At 35.7% G+C, this 20,708-nt stretch overlaps 1 protein-coding gene across 5 annotated transcripts in view; it reads right to left on the bottom strand.

Annotated features, from left to right (window-relative positions):
- Nucleotides 1-20,708, bottom strand: part of ANO4 (anoctamin 4) — a 422,446-nt gene that overhangs the window by 24,098 nt on the left and 377,640 nt on the right. For all 5 annotated transcript variants that reach the window (XM_043562306.1, XM_043562307.1, XM_043562308.1 and 2 more), the window contains 5 exons: nucleotides 19,791-19,902; nucleotides 18,758-18,815; nucleotides 18,522-18,619; nucleotides 16,090-16,232; nucleotides 98-250 (listed from right to left, as the gene is read on the bottom strand). In XM_043562306.1, coding sequence (XP_043418241.1) covers nucleotides 98-250; nucleotides 16,090-16,232; nucleotides 18,522-18,619; nucleotides 18,758-18,815; nucleotides 19,791-19,902 — 564 coding nt within the window. The remainder of the gene's footprint in view (nucleotides 1-97; nucleotides 251-16,089; nucleotides 16,233-18,521; nucleotides 18,620-18,757; nucleotides 18,816-19,790; nucleotides 19,903-20,708) is intronic.

The raw sequence follows: 20,708 nt of genomic DNA, 5'->3' as shown, positions 1-20,708 counted from the left end.
TCATCTTACATGGAAACCATAAGTAAAAATCTAAAGTTGGTATCTGATTTTATCCACTAGATGGTTAATATCTTAAAAAAATTCAAATCTAACTTACCTATGTCTTTGGCCCTTGAAGCTAAAGGTCGTCTCCACTGTGTGACAAATTTGTAAGCATCAAGTCGGATTTCAATTATGTTGTTCAGTAAGGCCAGAAGTGGTGCTAGGGGAAAAGCTGCCACAAAGATAGTTGTGAATCCAAACTGAAGAACTAGAGAATAGAAAAGGAAAAAGAACAAAGAGTATTGGTTTTTTATTACTATTTTCAAAAGGATAATAATCTGAATGTGTCCATGTCTTCACCCATATTTTTCCCAATATAGAAGCACAGGAAACATCTCTACAGAAAAATGGCCAGGACATTGGAGAAACAGGCACTTCCTGGGCTTGAAAGTAATGACATCCTAGGAGAAATGACCACACCTAAGATGCAGATCTTGTTTTCTAAATACCATTTTCTAATAAATGGGACAGAGGTCCTTGAATAAATGGGAAAATACAAGGGGAGTCTGGAATATCTCATGATGTTAGGAAGTCCTTGAAATAGAATGGGGAACATATCAGTAGAACACAGGACAAACTTGAAGAAGCTACCAATAGCCAAAGCTGGAACAATATATACAACAAAATAGATAATGATAGTATTGAGTTACAATCCAAAGACTAAGTATATAAGTCCATACTGATATAAATAACTGAATAAATGGGGGCAAAGGTATAGCTCGTCCTTATGGCAGAATCTTAATTAGCAAATTAGAAAACAAATGTGTAAAAATAAATCTAAAGGAATGTTAAAGATAGAAAATCACTAGTGGTCAAAAACATCACAATAGTAATTGTTGCAGGCAAGAATCACCAAAGAATGATAGTGAAAAAATAGGACATTTGTATATTCTCAAAGTATCTCCCTTCATGATAGTAATTACAAAGGGAAAAACATTATCCTTACCGTGGAAAAACCTGGTACCATCACCTTCACCAAGTAAATATTACCAATAATAAGACATATTGACATCCCATACCACTATATGATGTACTGAGGTGCGTACATCATTTCTGTGGTGTGATATGGACATTTCCACCACATTAATTCTTCCAATCCACGAACACAGGATGTCTTCATTTGTGTTTTCTTCAGTTTCATTCAGCAAAGTCTTGTAGTTTTCATTGTACACATCTTTCACTTCCTTGGTTAAATTTATTCTTAGTTATTGATTTTGATGCTATTATAAATGGAACAGTTTTCTTTATTTCTCTTTCAGATGTTTCATTATTAGTGTATAGAAATGCAAATGATTTCAGTTGATTGTATATCCTACAACTTTACTGAAATTGTTTAGTGCTGACAGTTTTGTTTTTGTTTTGGTTGAGTCTTTGAAATTTCCTATATGCAAAATCATATCATCTGCAAATAGTGACAATTTTACTTCTTTTCTGATCTGGATCCCTTTTCTTTGTCTTGCCTAATTGTGCTAACTAGGACTTCCAGTACTATATTGAGTAAAAGTAGGGAGAGTGGACATTCTTGTCTTCTTGATCTTAAAGAAAAGCTTTCAATTGTTCTCCACTGAGTATAATATTAGATTTAGGTTTATCATGTATGGCTTTTATTATTTTGAGGGATGTTCCTTCTATACCCAATATGTTGGAAGTTTTTATTTTTTTTATTTTTATTTTACTTTAATTTTTTTTAACATTTATTTATTTTTGAGATAGAGAGAGACAGAACATGAACGGGGGAGGGTCAGAGCAAGGGAGATGCAGAATCTGAAACAGGCTCCAGGCTCTGAGCTGTCAGCACAGAGCCTGACGCGGGGCTCGAACTCACGGACCGCGAGATCATGACCTGAGCCGAAGTCGGCCGCTTAACCGACTGAGCCACCCAGGCGCCCCTTGAAAGTTTTTATAATGAGAAGATAATGTATTTTATCCAATGCTTTTTCTGATGCTATTGAGATAATCATATGATTTTTATCTCTTATTCTATTAATGGATTACAGTTGACTTGCATATTTTCAACCAACCTGAATCCCAAAGATAAATCCCATGTGGTCATGATTTTTGAAGTAAAGAACATATTAAGATGATTAGTTTGCTAATATTTTGTTGAGAATTTTTGCATTTATATTTACCCATTGGCCTTTAGTATCAGGGTAATGGCCTCACAGAATGAGTTTGGAAGTTTTCTCTCTTCCATTTTTTGGAATAGTTTGAGAAGGATTGGTATTATTTTTCTTTACATGTTTAATAGAATCCATTAGTGAAGCCATATGGTCCCAGGGTTTGCTGTGGTGGGATATTTTTTTATTATCAGCTTATTCTCTTTACTTGTTAGTGGTCTGTTCAGATTTTCTATTCCTTCTTGATTTGCTCTTGAGGTTGTATTTTTAGAAATATATCCATTTCTTCTGGTTACCTAATTTGTCAGCATGTAATTTTTCATTAGAGCCTCTTATTATCCTATGTATTTCAAAGTACCTGTTGTATTATCTCCTTTTTCATTTCTAATTTTGAGTCTTCTCTTTTTCCTTAGTCTAGCTAAAGGTTTGTAAATTATGTTTACTTTTTCAGCACATCAGCTCTCAGTTTTGTTGATTTTGTCTATTGGTTTTCTGGTCTCTATTTCATTTATTTCAGCTCTGATATTTATTATTTCCTTCTTCCTGGTAACTTTGGGCATAGTTTGTTCTTTTTTTCTAGTTTATTGAGGTATAAAGTTAGGTTATTTGAAATCTTTTTAATTTCTTAATATATGCATTTATTGCTATAAATTTTACTTTCAAAAACTGTCTTTGTTACTTCTGGGGAAGAGAGCAGAGTAAAAGGATCCTAAGCTCACCTTGTCCCCTGGATACACCTAGATAACACCCACATCAGTGTAAATAACTGAGAAAATGACCCAAAGATGGGCAGAACAGACTTTTCACAACTAATCATACAGAGGCCACATAAAAAATGGAAATCAAAGAGGAAATCAAAGAATACATGGAGACAAATGAAAATGAAAATACAATGATCCTAAATCTTTGGGATGTAGCAAAAACTGTTCTAAGAGGGAAGATTATAGTACTATAGACCTACCTCATGAAGTAAGAAAAATCTCAAACAAGCTAACCTTAAAATTAAAGGAGCTATAAAAAGAAGAACAAACAAAACCCCCAAACCAGTAGAAATAAAGAAAAAAGATTACAAAAGAAATAGAAAATTAAAACACATTAGGACAAATCAATGAAACCAGGAGGTAGTTCTTTGAAAAGATCAACATAAATGATAAACTTTTAGTCAGACTCACATAAACAAAATCAGTAAATGAAAAAGGAGAAATAATAACCAACATCACAGCTAAAGATTATAAGAGAACATTATGTAAACTATATGCCAACAAATTGGACAACCTAGAAGAAAGGAATAATTTCCTAATATATAATCTCCTAAAACTAGATCAGGAAGAAATAGAAAATTTGAACAGATTGATTACCAGCAATGGAATTGAATCAGTAATCAAAAACTCCCAACAAACAAAAGTTCAGGACAGATAGACTCACAGAATTCTACCAAACATTTAAGGAAGAGTTAATTTCTATTCTTCTCAAACTACTCCTAAAGATAGAAGAGGAAGGAAAACTTCCAAATTAATTCTATGAGGCCAGAATTACCCTGATACCAAAACCAGATAAAGATATCACAAAAGTGAGAACTATAAGCCAGTATTTCTGATGAACACAAATGCAAAAATCCTCAACAAAATATTAGCTAATCAAATCAAATAATACACTAAAAAAAGCATTCACCATGATCAAGTGGGATTCCTGTGATACAAAGGTGGGCTCAAAATTCATAAATGAATCAACACAATTCATAAGACACAGGGTAAGAACCATATGATCATTTCAATAGATACAGAAAAAGAATTCAACAAAATAAAATATCCATTCATGATAAAAAACCCTCAACAAAGTAGGTTTAGGGGGAACGTATTTCAATATAATAAAGGCTATATATGAAAAACCCACAACTAACATCATACTTAATGGGGAAAACTGAGACCTTTCCCCCTACAATCAGGAACAAGACGAAGATGTCCACTCTCACCAATTTTATTCAACATAGTCCTGGAAGTACTAGCCACAGCAATCAGACAAGAAAAAGAAATAAAAGGCATCCAAATTGCTAAGGAAGAAGTAAAACTTTCATTATTTGCAGATGACATGATACCATATAGGGGAAACCCTAAAAACTTCACCAAAAAAACCCTACCAACAAACACTGATAAATGAGTTCAGTAAAGTTGTGGGATGTAATATCAATATACAGAAATCAGTTGCATTTCCATATATTAATATTGAAGTAGCAGAAAGAGAAATTAGGAAAATAATCTCATTTACAATTGCACCCCAAATAATAAAATATCTAGGAATAAACTTAACCAAGAACATGAAAAACCTGTACTCTGAAAACCATAAAACTTTGATCAAAGAAATCGAAGATGACACAAATGGAAATATATTCCATACTCATAGATTGGGAAAATTAATATTGTTAAAATGTCTATACTCCCCAAAGCAATCTACAGATTTAATGAAATCTCTATCAAAACACCAAGAGTATTTTTCGTAAAACTAAAACAAATAATCCAAAAATTTGTATGGAATCACCAAAGACCCCCAAATAGCTAAAATAATCTTGAAACAGAAGAATAAAATTGGAGGCATCATAATCCCAGATTTCAAGATATACTTCAAAGGTACAGTAATCAAAACACTATGGTACTGGCACAAAAATAGATACATAGATCCATGGAACACAACAGAGAGTCCAGAAATAAACCACAATTACATGGTCAAATAATCTATGACAAAGGAAGAACGAATATGCAATGGAAGACAGTCTCTTCAACAAATGCTGGGAAAATTGGACAGTACATGGAAAGAATAAAACTGGACCACTTTGTCACTGCATACACAAAAATAAACTAAAAATGGATTAAAGATCTAAAGGTGAGACCCGAAACCATAAAAATCCTAGAAGAGAGCACACACAGTAACTTCTCTGACATTGGCTATAGCAATATTTTTCTAGATATGTCTTCTAAGGCAAGGGAAACAAAAGCAAAAATAAACTATTGAGACTATATCAAAATAAAAAGCTTTTGCACAGCAAAAGAAACCATTCAAAAAACAAAGAGACAACCTGTTGAATGGAAGAAGATACTTGCAAATGATACATATGATAAGGAGTTAATATCCAAAATAAATAAAGAACTTCACCAACCCCCCTCCCCCAAATAATGAAATTAAAAGTTGGGCAAAAGACATGAACATACAGTTCTTCAAAGAGGACATACAGATGGCCAACAGATACATTAAAGGGTGCTCAACATCATTCATCATCAGGGAAATGCAAATCAAAACCACAATGAGATATTACCTCACACCTATTGGAATAGCTAAAATCAAAAGCACAAGAAACAAGTGTTGGAGAGGATATGGAAAAAAATGCACCCTTGTGCACTGCTGGTGGAAATGCAAATGGTGCAACCACTGTGGAAAAACAGTATGGAGGTTCCTCAAAAAACTGAAAATACTATTACCATATGATTCGGTTACTCCACTGTTCAGTATTTACCCAAAGAATACAAAAACACTAATTAAAAAAAAATGCATCCCTATGTTTACTGCAGCATTATTTACAATAGCTAAGATACGGAAGCAACCCAGGAGTCCACTGATAGAGGTATGAATGGATAAAGAGGTGGTATTTATATACAATGGGATACTCAGTCATCAAAAAGGAAATGAAATCTTGACATTTGCAACAACATGAGTGGATCTAGAGTGTACAATGCTAAGTGAAATAAATCAGTGAGATAAAAACAAAAACCATATGGTTTCACTCCTTTGTGGTATTTACGAAACAAAGCAAAAAAAAAAAAAAAGACAAAAAAAAATAATCCTGACTCTTAAATACAAAGAACAAACTGGTAATTAACAGAGGGGAGGAAGCTGGAGGGCATGGGTAAAAGAGGTGAAGGGGATGCTGAGTACACTTACCATGATGAGCCCTGAGTAATGTATAGAATAGTTGAATCACTATATTGTACACCTGAAATTAATATAACACTCTATGTTAATTACATTGAAATAAAAAAAACCTATCTTTGTCCTATAAGTTTTGCTATGTTGTGTTTCATTTTTATTTGTTTTGGGATACTTTGTTTTTCTTTTGATTTCTACTTTGACCCATTAGTTGTTCAGAAGTATGTTTTTTAGTTTCCACACATTTGTGGATTAGAACTTTTTTCTTGTAACTTTCCAGTTTTATACCACTGTGGTTGGAATATTTAGTTGGTATGATTTCAATCTTCTTAAATTTGTTGATTTTATGTCCTACCATATGATCTATCATGGAGAATATTCCATGTACACAATGAGAAGAATATGTATTCTGCTGTTGGATGGACTGTTCTATATATGTTTAAGTCCATTTGGTCTAATGTTTGGTTCAGTTCCAATGTTTCCTTGTTGATTTTCTGTCTGGATGATTTATCCACTGCTGATAGTGGAATATTGAAGTCCTCTAGTATTATTGTACTGTTGGTCTATTTTTCTCTTCAGATCTATTAGTATTTGCTTAATATATTTAGGTGTTCTGATGCTGAGTTCATATATATTTATGACTATTATATCTTCTGGATGTATTGCTTCCTTTATCATTATATAATGACTTTGTCTTGTTACTGTTTTTGCCTGGAACTGTTTGACATAAGTGTAGCTAATCCCACTTTCTTTTCATTTCTACTTGCATGGAGTATCTTCTTCCATTCCTTTACTTTGGGCCCATGTGTGTCTTTAGAATTGAAACGAGACTCCTGTAGGCAGCATATAGGTGACTCTTATTTTTTAATCCAGCCAGCCACTCTGTACCTTTTAATTGGTGAATTCAATTCATTTACATTTAGAGTGATTATGGATACATAGGAACTTACTACTGTCATCTTACCATAACCAATAACCTTTTGGCTATTTTGTATTTATTTTGTTTCTTTTCTCCTTTGTTTCTTTCTACCTCTGAAGCTGGTGTTTTCCATTGTAATATGCTCAGTCTTTTTTTTTTTTTTTATGTTGCATGAATCTACTCCAGAATTTTGCTTTTGTGGTTACCATCAGGCTTACATAAAATGTCTCAGGAAGAAAACAGTCCATTTTATGCTGATAGCAATGTATCTTCATTTGCCTATAAAGCCTCCACACTTTTACACCTCCCTTTTTGTATTTTTGATGTTACAATTTACTTCTTTTTATGCTGTCAATTCATTAACAAATTATAGTAGTTATAATTATTTTTAATCCTCTTTTCTTTCAATCTTTATACTATATTAAGGGGTTAATACACCATCCTATTACAGTCTTCTATTTTGAATTTATTTTTCACCTTTACCAAAGTTTTATGTACTCTCATATGTTTTTATGTCACCAATCAGCATCTTTTCATTTTTAGCTTGAAGAACTCATCAACATTACTTGCAAGGGAGGTGCAGTGGTGGTAAACTTTTAGCTTTTGTTTGTCTGGGAAAGCCTTTATTTATTCTTCATATCAGAGGGAAAACTGCCAGGTAAAGTGTTCTTGGTGGGTAATTTTTATCTTTCAGTACTTTAAATATGTCATTCCATGCTTCCTGGCCTGTAGAGTTTCTGCTGAGAAATCTGCTTACAGCCTCATGAGGATTCTTTTTAGGTTACTTCCCCCCCCCCACCGCCCCCCCCCACCTCACTTCCTGTCCCTGCTTCCTTTAAAATTCTTTATTACTGATTTCTAACAGTTTCATTATAATGTGTGTTGGAGAAGTTTGTTTGTTTGTTTGCATTGAGATAAGAGGGTGTTCAACTAGCTTTGTGCATTTGTGTGTCCAATTCCTTCCCATGATTTAAGAAGTTTTCAGCTATTATTTCTTTAAACAAACTCTCTCCCTCCTTATCCCTCTCTTCTCTTTCTGGTATAGCAGTTATTCTTATATTTGCCATTATAACTGAATCTGAGAGCTCTTATAGGGTTTCTTCAGTTTTTAAAAATCTAAATTCTCTATCCTTTATTTCTATATTCCTATCCTCTAAATCATTTATTTTTTCTTCCATCTACTTTCTCTAGTACCTAACCTATGCTCTCCATTGAATTCTTTATCTCATTTACTGAATTCTTCAGCTCCAGAATTTTTTTTTTATAAATTCAATCTCTTTGGTAAAGAACTCCTTCTGTTCATTCATTTTATTCCTGAGTTATTGAATTGCCTGAGTTTTCTTGTAGCTCACTGAATTTCTTAATAACAGTTTTGAATTCTTTATCAGTTAAATTATAATATTATGTGCCTTAGAATTTTGTTGCTGGAGAATTATTTTCTTTTTGTAATACCATATTTCCTTGATTTTTTCATAGTATTTAATGGTAGGAACCTCCAATTTTGCATTGGAAGTAGCAGACATTTTCCTTTGTTATGAATTTATGTTTACATTTCTTATAACTCAACAGGCTACATGCCTAATAACTTTTATAGTTTGCCAAACATATGGAAACTCTAGATGAAGAAATAGTAAACTATTGCTTTCAGGCTAGTTCCAGCCAGATACTTGGTTTTGTTTCTTTTTGAAAACCATCTCTGAACTAAACATGGTTTTTTATATGTGAAGTGCTTATATTTATAAGTACTTATATAATATTTTCCTCTTGACTCCAAAGCTTAAATTATTTACTATCTAGCAAGGTTCTTGATCTCTGTTATCAGTTATGTTTTTTTCTACAAGAAAATGTTCCTTGTGCTGCTGTTAAGGCAGATAAAGAGGGAGATGATCACTTCAAATATGGTCATTGATTAAGCTGGGCTGGTTATAGATGGTAGTTTTTATAAAGTGTGGTTCACCTCTGGTTTTTTTCTTGTTCTTTGGCTGTGATTGAGAACCTGGTGGGTCTTTATTTTCTTAGTCCTGAAAGACTGTGAGAGGTTCAGTTCTGTCCTTTGGAAGATTTCAATGTTAGCTCCTTAGCTTCTTCCTCATCACATCTTCAAAATATTACATTATTAGAGACAAAAAGTGGTTTTACATAAAGCTAAAAAGGTCAACAGTAAACTAGGAAAATCCTAAACTGTTTACACATAACACATCTTCAAAATGCATAAAAGAAAAGTTGACAGTACTAAAAGGATAATAAATTCATGACCATATGTGGGAATTTTAATATACTTTTCTTAGTGAATAAAATAGTATCTTAGTAGATAATATCTAGTAGAGAAAATAGTAGATAAAATAACTTAGTAGATAAAGTAGACGAAGTTTAATAAGACCACAGAAGATAAAGACAACACAAACAGTGTTGACTAATTGACATATGTAGAGCATTGTATCAAATAATTGCAGGACACACTTGAAGCACTCACCAAAATAGACAATATACCAGGGCATAAAGCAAATCTCATCATATATCAAACAACTGAAATAATATAGAGAATATCCTCTGACCACAATGAAATTAAATTAGAAATCAGTGACAGAGGGATAACTAGAACTAGAAAATTCCCATCTTTTGATAGTAAGCAACTATCTAAACATGTAACATTACTAAAGCAACATTACTAAAGTTGCTTACTTTAGTAACATAAACATAAAAGTAAGCAACATTACTAAAAAAATACATAGATCAAATATGAATGGCAATGGAATATATCTTAACAATGAAAATAAAACATGCCAAAATTTATGGGATGCAGCTAAAGAAGTGTTCATAGAGAAAATTATAGCTCTAAATGCCTATATTGGATAAGAATAAAAGCTGAAAATCAGTGATTTAAGCTTCCCTCTTAAGATACTGGTAAAAGAGAAAATTAAGCCCAAATAACACATAAGAAAGGAAATAAAGATAAAAGCAGAAATGAATGAAATATAAGGCAAATGAGTAATAGAGAAATAAAATCAACAAAGCACAAGTTGATTTTTTTTTTTTTTTGGAAAAGATTAACAAGTCTCTTGACAGACTGTTAAAGAGAAAAAAGAAAAGTACAAACTATAGAATTATAAATGAAAAAGAGAACAATATTACAGGCCTTATATAAACAAAAAGTTAAGAAGAGGGTATTTCAAACAATTTTGTTCCACTAAATCTGAATATTTACACGAAATGGATAAATTTGTTAAAAAAACAACTAAGAAACAGCTATCAAAATGGATACTCAAAATAGACAATTGAAACAGTCCTATACTATTAAGTAAATTAAATATACAGTTAGAAATCTTCCCACAAAGAAAATTCCAAGTCTAGCTAACTTCACTGAGTTCTTCCAGATATGTATGTAAGAAATAATAATCTTACACAAGCTGTTTAAGAGAATACGAAAAAAGGGGAAAATTATCTGAATCAGAGGTCATCATAACAATGACACCAAATTCTGAAACATTACAAAAAAGAAAGTATAGTATATGTTTCATGAACTTACATACAAATATTAGCAAATTAAATTTGGCAATACAAGCAAAAAAAGGATGACCATGTGATTATTTTTTCCAAGTCTGCTAGGTCAGTGGAACAACCAATAAAACTTTAACAACCAATAAAATCAATCAATGAAATTCGCCACATTAATAAAGAAGAAACACATGATTTTAGATTTAGAAAAATGATTTGATAGAATTTAATTACAACTTATGATAACGCTTAGCAACCTAGGGATATAAGTAAAGTTCTTAAACTTAACAAAAGGTATGTACATGGCAAGGTTGGGGGATAAATGAGTAGGCAGGGCACAGAGGATTTTTAGGACAGTGAAAATACTCTATATAATATTATAAGAATAGATATATGTCATAGTACATTTGTCCAAATCCATAGAATGTAAAACACCAAAAGTAAAGTAAACTATGGGCTTAGGGTGATTATGATGTGTTAATGTAGGTTCATCCTTGGTAAGAAATGTGCCACTCTTCTCAATTTTGTGGTAAATCAAAAACTGCTCTAAAAACAAAGTCTTAAAAAATCTATCAGACTTCCCACCAACAGTGTAAGAGGGTTCCCCTTTCTGTGCATCCTCACCAACATCTGTTTTTTTCCTGAGTTAATTTCAGCCATTCTGACAGGTGTGAGGTGGTATCTCATTATGGTTTTGATTTGTTTTTCCATGATGACGAGTGATGTTGAGGATCTTTTCATGTGTCTGTTGGCCATCTGGATGTCTGCTTTGGAAAAGTGTCTATTCATGTCCTTTGGCCATTTCTTCACTAGATTATTTGTTTTTCGAGTGTTGAGTTTGGTAAGTTCTTTATAGATTTTGGATACTAACCCTTTATCTGATATGTCATTTGCAAATATCTTCTCTATTTCTGTTGGTTGCCTTTTAGTTTTGCTGATTGCTTCCTTTGCTGTGCAGAAGCTTTTTATCTTGATGAAGTCCTAATAGTTCATTTTTGCCTTTACTTTTCTTGCCTCTGGAGATATGTCAAGTAAGAAGTTGTTGCAACCGAGGTGGAAGAGGTTGCTGCTTATCATCTGTAGGATTTTGATGGTTTCCTGTCTCGCATTTAGGTGTTTCACCCATTTTGAGTTTATTTTTGTGTATGGTGTAAGAAAGTGGTCCAGGTTCATTCTTCTGCATGTTACTGTCCAGTTCTCCCAGCACTATGCTAAAGAGACTTTCTTTTTTCTATTGAATACTCTTTGCTGCTTTCTTGAAGATTAGTTGGCCATATATTTGTGGGCCCATTTTTGAGTTCTTTATTCTATACCATTGATCTATGTGTCTGTTTTTGTGCCAGTACCATACTATCTTGATGATTACAGCTTTGTAATATGCTTAAAGTCCAGAATTGTGATGTCTTCCACTTTGGTTTTCTCTTTCAGGACTGCTTTAGCTATCTGGGGCCTTTTGTGGTTCCATATAAATTTTAGGCTTGTTTGTTCTAGCTCTGTGAAGAAGCTGGTATCATTAAAAAATTTTCTTTAAGTTTATTTATTTATTGAGAGAGAGGGGCAGAGAGAAGGAGAGACAGAATCCCAAGCAGCCTTTGCATCATCAGCACACTGCTCAATGTGGGGCTCGAACTCACAAACCATAAAATCATGACCTGAGTTGCGACTGAGTTGGACACTCAACTGAGTGCCACCAGGGGCCCTTGTTGGTGTTATTTTGATAGGGACTGCATTGAATGCAAACTGGTACAGCCACTCTGGAAAACAGTATGGAGGTTCCTCAAAAAATTAAAAATAGAACTACCTTATGACCCAGCAATTGCACTAGCATGAATTTACCCAAAGGATACAAAAATGCTGATTTGAAAGGGTATATGCATCCCAATGTTTATAGCAGCACTATCAACAATAGCCAAATTATGGAAGGAGCCCACATGTCCATCAGCTGGTGTGTGTGTGTGGGGGGGGAACACACACACACACACACACACACACACACACACACAAAATGAAATACTACTTAGCAATGAAAAAGAATGAAATCTTGCCATTTGCAACAACGTGGATGGAATGAGAAGGTATTATGCTAAGCAAAATAAGTCAGAGAAAAACGGATATCATATGATTTCACTCATATTTGGAATTTGAGAAACGACAGATGAACATAGGGCATATAAAAGGAAACTGGACAGCAATATGCAGAGGAATGAACCTGGACCATTTTCTTATACCAAAGGAAAAATAAGATAAAAACAAAGAGGGAGGCAAACCATAAAAGACTTAAATATAGAGAACAAACTGAGGGTTGCTGGAGGGTGGGGGACATTATGGAGGGCACTTTTTGGGATGAGCAGTGGGTGTCATATATAAGAGATAATCACTGGGTTCTACTCATGAAGCCAAGACTACACTGTATGTTAACTATCTTGAACTTAAAATTTAAAAACATTTTAAAAAATCAATGAGAAAAGAAAATCCCAATATAAAAGTAAGCTAAGTGTAGAAATTATAAATCTGATTCTAAAAGTTACAGGGAACCAATTTTGAAGAAGAACAAAGTTGAAGTTTTTGTTAACTTTAATATACCAGCAAGAGAGTAAGAAGCCAAGTCACCAACTGGGAAAGGCTATTTGATTTGCAACCTAGATACCTGACAAAGGACCCATATCCAAAATAGGTTAATAACTTCTACAAATCACTAAGAAAAAGAAACAATAAGATCATGGATTTGAATGGGAATTCACAAAAAAAAAGCATAGCCTTATAGCCATAAACATATGAAAAGGTGCTCAGCGTTACTAGTCACCACGAAATTTCAAATTAAAACCATGACAATACTACGACATACCAACCAGAGAGGCTAATATTTGCAAGGACTAACAAGTTTTAGTGAGTGTGTGGAATAACTAATACTCTAAGACTTCTAAGTTGTAAATTGGTACAACTTAGTTTTAAAAACTCAGTGTTTGCTGAAGATCAACAGGTGCCTATCTTATGGCCCAGTAACTCCACTCCTACATAAATTCCCTTCAGAAATATGTACATATGTTAACCAAAGCACAGGTACAAAACGTTCACAGCAATATTATTTGTAAAAGCTCAAACCTGGAAATATCCCACATATCTATCCCCAGTAGAATGGATAGATAAATATTGCTGTATTCCTATTTATTTCCAGGAGCCTAGAAGATCTGCAGACTCACAAAATAGTTCATCTATTGGCACAGTGACATCTGCATTTCCACAAGTAAATTTGACTTTTTTTTTTTTTGATTCAAGCTTGACAGAGGCTTTGATTCCTATTAGAAAGCATTTATCTAGCACGTTTATCCTTAGCAGTGCTCATGAAGTTTCATACTCATAAAGTAAATTTTATGATATGGAAGAGGGTTGAAAGTTGGGGGTGGGGTCTATGTGATTTAGGGGAACAGAAGAGAAAATTGGGGACTATCTGGGAGTAGAAACGCAAAAAAAACCCCACATATGCCTAAAGATGGAGGTGAGTATCAAGGAGAAATTCCACCTGCTTCATAATTTTCCTTCAGGTATACATTCTAAGAATACTATATGGTAATGAAAATAAAATTTTACTACCTGTAGCAACATAGAAGAATCTTATAAACATGATGTTGAATGAAAGAACAGTATGTATTGTATAATTTCATTCACATGGAAATTTTAAAAAGCTACAATTAATCTATGGCATTAAAACCCAGAAAAGTAGTTAGTGAGGGTGTTATGACGTGGAAAGAAAACAAAGGAGCCTTCTTTGATAATGATAATATTCTGCTTCTTGATCTATCACAAAGAATGGCAAACATTTTCTTTAAGGAGTCAGTAAATATTTCAGACTTGATGGGCTGGGCTATACAGTGTCTGGCACAACTACTCAATTCTACTGTTGTGTAAAATGAACTATAGATAATATGTAACTAAATGGATATTGCTATGTACCAATAAAACTTTATTTATAAAAATAGGCAGTGGGCTCAATTTGGCCTGAGGGCTAGTAGTCTGTCAAACTGTTACTTACACAGACGGGAAAATTTGTAAAAATTTATGGATCTGTACACTTACTTGTATAGTTTTGCATTATCTGTTATACTTTACTGAACACATTTAAAAATATATAAAACAAAGCAGGGAAGTCATTAAGAAAATAAAATGAGAATAGAAGGAAGCAGTCAGGATTCTCTGGTCTGCTTGTGATGCTTCCAAGATTTGTTTCTTGTTACAGATACCGCAGTACTTGGAACTGTACTAATTCCAGCCACATAAAAGCTTCTTTTCAAGCACTCAATATACCAACATTATTGTTCATTTCCTTCTTTATGGGAGAAGAGTCCATTAAGAGACCTCAAAGGGGTTAGTTCTCTTAATGAATTCCCTTTATTAAGTTTTATTATTAATGCCCACATTGATTTCTTCTCTGAGTTATATCATTCTGCCCTTCTATAATTGAAACTCCAAAAACATCAGTAGATGCTTAAGACATAAGCAATCTAAAAAACGTTAAGCATCAGTTCTGCTATTCCTTTAATTTTCAGATTTTTCCCAGAAAGAACTCCTTTCAGAAGTAATGCTTCTTGTTCACTCGTACCCCCACTTTTACCCCCATGTTACAGAGCATAAACATAATTGAAAAAAACAAACAAACCTATACACACTCAATATATCTGCTAAGAGATTTTGTTAGCTTTTCTCCCCTGGGAGATAAGAACAGGAAAATAATAACAATGATACAGATAACATGTACCAAGTATATACTATGAGCCAGTCATTGTTCTAGGCCCTTTCCATTCATTAACTCATTTAATCCACACAAAGACCTTATGAAGTGGTTACACTCATTATTATCCCCACTTTAGAGGTGAGCAAATTGAGACAGAGATTAAGTTATTATCCAAGATTTCATAGTTAATAAGTGATAGGGCTGGGATTTAAACGCAGGCAATCTGTTTCCATAGCCCATGCTCTTAAATAACATGCTAAGATAAATAACTTGGGTTTGAATAATAGAGAAATCTAATTGCTTAAATGTAAGTTGCATAGTTTAAGCATTCCTGGCTTCCTGCCATCATCTCCAAGAGAAATGGCTTCTCCCCCTAAGCCTCCCCTGATGCATCCTGCAGCATCTATTATACTTTACTGCACTTATTTTTACATCTCTGACTTTCCCTCCACATAAGTTCTTTGAGAGCTGGGACTATGCCTTATTCCTTCTTGTAGTTCTAGTGCCAAGCATATGGTCTGTCTGGACATAACATGGCTCAATACATGTCTGCTAAATGAGAGAATCAATCATGCCATGAGTGATAACTCCTTTTTCTTTGGCCCACCAAATTTTCCAACCCATTCTTGTTTTCTGGTGATTGATTATAAGGGACAGGATGCAATATCATGAGGAGTTTGAAGCGACCAGGCTTTTGGCACCATCTCTAAGGATTGAACTTCTTAAAGCAAGAAACTCTCTCCTCTGAAGCACTTAAGAATCCCCACATGGTTCTGGCCTCAGTGATAATGGGTGCATGTCTAGCTGAATTATAGCTTGAGATCTAGAATCTGAATTTAGACTTAATAGGATAAAATAGGATAGTTCCATACTCATTTCTAAGTATTCATCGAAGAGTCCATAGGCGTTCATGGGCTGAAGGTTGTAGTCCTTTTCCCACTGTGGGAAACTTATTTTTCTTTCAGGTCCACGTTCCTGTCGTACTTTCCTTCTGGTCCACCAATTCTGAATTAACCTGCACGACAAGATAAGTTCCTTTAAAAAAATATATGGCTGTTCGTAAGACATACGTAATAAGACAGAATTCAAATATGGAACCATCGTTTAAAACTTTTTAGGATAGGCTGCCAAGGACATAAAACCTTGGATTAGGAAGAAAATAACAATGGAGGCTATACTTCATGCATTTGTACTTGCAAGTGAACAGAATGTCTGATGAACTTATTTTAAATATTCATGAAATTGTTTCATGTTTAGTGTTGCCTTCGAGGGCTGGATAGAGGACAGAGAGCATCTATAAACTGATCCTCTGGCACGAAGGCAATACCCTGACCTTGGAGTAGAGGAAGGTTTGGCTTAGCTGACTTAACTCAGGACCCATGAGCAGTCTTAACCATGTGGGTGCTGATCTGCATATTCTGAGGGAGGTCCTGGAAGATCTGCAAACCCACTAAATGCTTCCTCTTTTTGGCACACTGAAGTCTGCATGCAGTTCCACAGTTGGACTTGCCTGCTTTTAGCTTGATCTTGAGATGGGGCTCTGATTCCCAGTAAAATGCATCCTATACTGGTGAGGTTAGCACATTAATCCTTAGTAATGTTCAGGAGTGCATCTTATGATACGGAATGGGGTTAAGGAAATGGGTGGGGGGTCAGGTCTGTGTGCCGTAGGGGACAAGGAAAAATTGAAGGGTATCCAAGGGTAGAAATGCCCCCAAAACCCCCCAAAAACAAAACCAACCAACCAACCAACCAACCCAACAAACAAACAAACAAAAACCTAACCAGAAACAAAATGTGAAATAAAGGAAAAAAATGAGAGGGGGTATCGAAGACAAATGACCTATTTTACAATTTTGCTCTATGTCCATAATACTAGAAGATAAAATATAGTTCCCTTGGGGGCACCTAGGTGGCTTGGTTGGTTAAATAACTGACTTCAGCTCAGGTCATGATCTCACAGTATGTGGGTTTGAGCCCTGCATCAGGCTCTGTGCTGACAGCTCAGAGCCTAGAGCCTGCTTCAGATTCTGTGTCTCCCTCTTTCTCTGCCCCTCCCCTGCTTGTTCTCTGTCTCTCTCTCTCAAAAACAAATAAATGTTAAAAAAAAATATATAGTTCCCTTGATGTCTCTGACATTTGATAAATTATGGTTTATACTTTAAAGAAGCATACAATGCTGTTAATTTTTAAACTTTATGCATTTAAAAAAGTTTTATAGAAAACATCAAGCACTTGGAATACGTTTTTTAAAAAGAATTCTAAGAATCGAAAACTACTGGCATTGGCTCCGACAAAGAGCCAAGAGGGGACTTTTTCAAAGCGATCCAAGTTCTAGCTAATTGTTCTGGTTGAATGGTCCTCCCTGAAACCTGGAGTTCTCTATGGAGACACCAAGCTGCCATGAAAACCAGTAGGTGTGGAAGGAATTAAAGCAGAAAGAGAGGGGCTCCTGGGTGGCTCAGTCAGTTAACTGTACGACTCTTGATTTTGGATCAGGTCACGATCTCACAGATTGTGGGTTTGAGCCCCATGTCGGACTCTGTGCTGACAATACCTCTGAGCCTGCTTCAGATTCTCTGTCCCCTCTCTCTGCCCGTCCCCTGCTTGCACTCTTTCTTTCTCTCTCAAAAATAAACATAAAAAAAAAATCAGGAAGAGAAGTTGCTGATTAATGTTCCTTTAAAACTTAACTGACCAGAGCTGAGCAAACACAGCAGAATTCAGTTATCCTTATAAAAGTGATGCATGTTTTTTGCCTATTGTCATCAACATAAACTCTTATCACCAGGTGAACATATTTTTGCTGGTTAGGATATGTTGACTTAGAAATACTCCAGTTTCTTTTCTGCATCTCTAAACTTTTTTTTTCCCATAAGTTCCTTTTCTGTAGAGTTTGAATTTAAGATATTTAAAAAAAATTAATTCCTGATTTATCATGGGCTTGGGAGAGCAGAGCTCTAGTTAATGTGTCCTAACTAGTGAGAGCCTTGCAGTGCTATGGTATGAGGGTCAGAGGCATCATTTAAAGAAACTTCCAAGCAAGTGTTCAATATTTAGGGCCCCACAGAGACTTTTTAAAAGGATATTCACTATCATTCATACTTCTTATGCTAAATCTTCCTAAAGAGCTAATGTTTATTACTTTCATGACCGTCTTTGAATAACTGAGCATAAACGCTTAGCTCCAGGTACACGCCCTGGTGTAACTGCTGAGTCTGCATTGCTTATCTTACTTGCCACACCTAGAAAAGCCAGTAATGAGCAATGCTGCATCTCTACTACACATGTCTAAGGTACTTACGGGTAGCCAAGTTCCATGAAATTATTCCAGGTCTGCTTTAGCACCATTATAATACCCATTTGCATACAGAGATCAATAAGGCATCCACTAGGGTGGCACTGCGAGGTAAGCAAACACAGAAATTCCAGAATCAATGGAGAGGAAGAAAGAGTGTCTGGTTTCTAATCTGCACAAAGTGGCCCTAGGCTGTTTAATAGAAGTCTGTAGCAAACAAGGAGATAGGGAAGAATACAGACCTCTTCTAGTCTCCATCTGTTTATCAGCCTCAAGTAGGCACCTGGGTGTCCTGTAAATCTTTAACACACAGAAAAACAGACCATTAGCATCCTGTAGGTCTAAGCTTTTGGTGACTATTATGTTCAGGGTAGCCTATCCTCCAGTGAAAATTACGGGTACAATCAGGTCTGAGAGAATTAGGAAACTCTCCAGAGCTGTCAAAACTGCAGCTTCTGGAATTCTCCGGGGGATATATCCCTTCTGGACTGCCTGGCTGCTAACCACAGAGGCCAGCTCTTGTTGCTTGCTGTGACTTTGAACATTTTCTGCTAAGTATCAAGTGCTCTGGCCTGTGTAACAGCATGTTGGATTGAAACACATTCTGATCTTTTTGAATGAACGTTTAATTTAAAAAAATAACCAGCTTCACTATTTGACTAGAATTGCATGCTGAAGTAGCTCGAAACCGAGGAGAGGCTGCTGCATCCATCCCAGCAAAACCCAACGCTCCACCCTCCTCTGGTTCTCATCTCCTGGGAAACACTTCCTGGAGCAATGGAATCCATAGGACAGGACTTCTCCACACAGGAGCCTTTCCAAATCCTCATAACTGCTGGATTCGGAAGTTGCCTACTCTCCTCTGGAGTCCTACGTCAGCCCCTTTCCTGTCTGGATGCCTTTCCCTTTTCTGTGAAGGCCGGCATCCAGGATACACTGCAGATCACTGTCCCCATTATACCACCTGCTTGCATTGGTGTGAGACCCAGGGTCCTGATTCAGGTGTGGATGGAGCCCACAAGTTTTAAATTCATCCTTCACTTGTGCAAATGCTTCTCCTCTGTGTACCTTACACTGAGAAAAGGTGCACAGGTAACACTTGAGTGGAGCGACCATTCCCCACGAGGAGAATAGGAAGGGAAAGGAGGAGGCTGATCTTCTCTTTTTAGCCTTTGCAAAAATCACTCTAAAGGAGGTGCTTCTCTGTCACCCTGGTCAGCGACCTCTGAGTGCTCTGTCCTGGCCTCCAAAAGCGTGGAGAGATCAGGTTCTTACCTTCCAAGGAAGAATGCGATGTAAAATGTGGAGCTGTTCAGATTGACAAACTGAAAAAGAAACATTTTCAGGGTGAAGCTGTTCTCCCACTCAGACTCTGTGCGAGGCTGTTCTGTGGACAAAAGGGGAGTAGAATTTGAGAGGCTGCATTTGACCCCTTCTCAACTCCCTCTGTCCTGCTCCCTATACACACAGGAGCAGAGGTGTTCTAAGGAAGCTGCAGGAGACCACAGTGCCTGTAGATGGTATGTGATGGAATGGACCACCCAGGGGATCGAGCCTTAAGCTTGCAGACCAGTCCCATCCAGGCTGTGGTGGAAAGCAGCTACTGACATGTCTGAAGGGATGGAATATCCAGTTTGTTCTGCTGTGACAGGATGCCCAGAGAGCCTGGAGTAGAGGCAGCCAGGCTTAAGGGGCCTCATTCCCAAGCCTGGCACCCTGCAGGAGTCTTTCCGTTGCTCTTAGTTTCCCCCGCGAGGTAGGGTCTGTGTGGGGTCAGTTTCTCTTCCAGCTCCTAATAATTCCTTGTTCTCAATATCTATTCTGGTGAAATGTCAGGTGCTGTTGGGCAAGAGGGAGTCAGACCCCCCCCTCCCAGAATGCTGAGTATCTGACTTCTTTGCCTGTCACCCTCATCCATCATTTTTCATTCCCATGGACAAATAAAAAGGAGACGACCTCATTTTTAGAGCTTTTACTGTATATCACCATCTGCATCTTATAATATCCTGACCTCAGTCATGTGCCAGTTCTCATCTCTTTATATTTTGACTTCCATAAAGCAAATGCTCTTTGGACACTGATATGAATCAAAGCATAAATCAAACTTCCAACTTGACATCTCATGTCAAATGCACCTATCCTTCCCTTGGAGCTTCAACCTCATCCCAAACAATGTCAAGGAAAATGTATTTA

Source organism: Prionailurus bengalensis, chromosome B4 (assembly GCF_016509475.1).
Source record: "Prionailurus bengalensis isolate Pbe53 chromosome B4, Fcat_Pben_1.1_paternal_pri, whole genome shotgun sequence".
Classification (NCBI taxonomy): domain Eukaryota; kingdom Metazoa; phylum Chordata; class Mammalia; order Carnivora; family Felidae; genus Prionailurus; species Prionailurus bengalensis.
The sequence above is the reverse complement of the archived record's forward strand: the minus strand, read 5'-3'. Positions and strand labels throughout refer to the sequence as shown.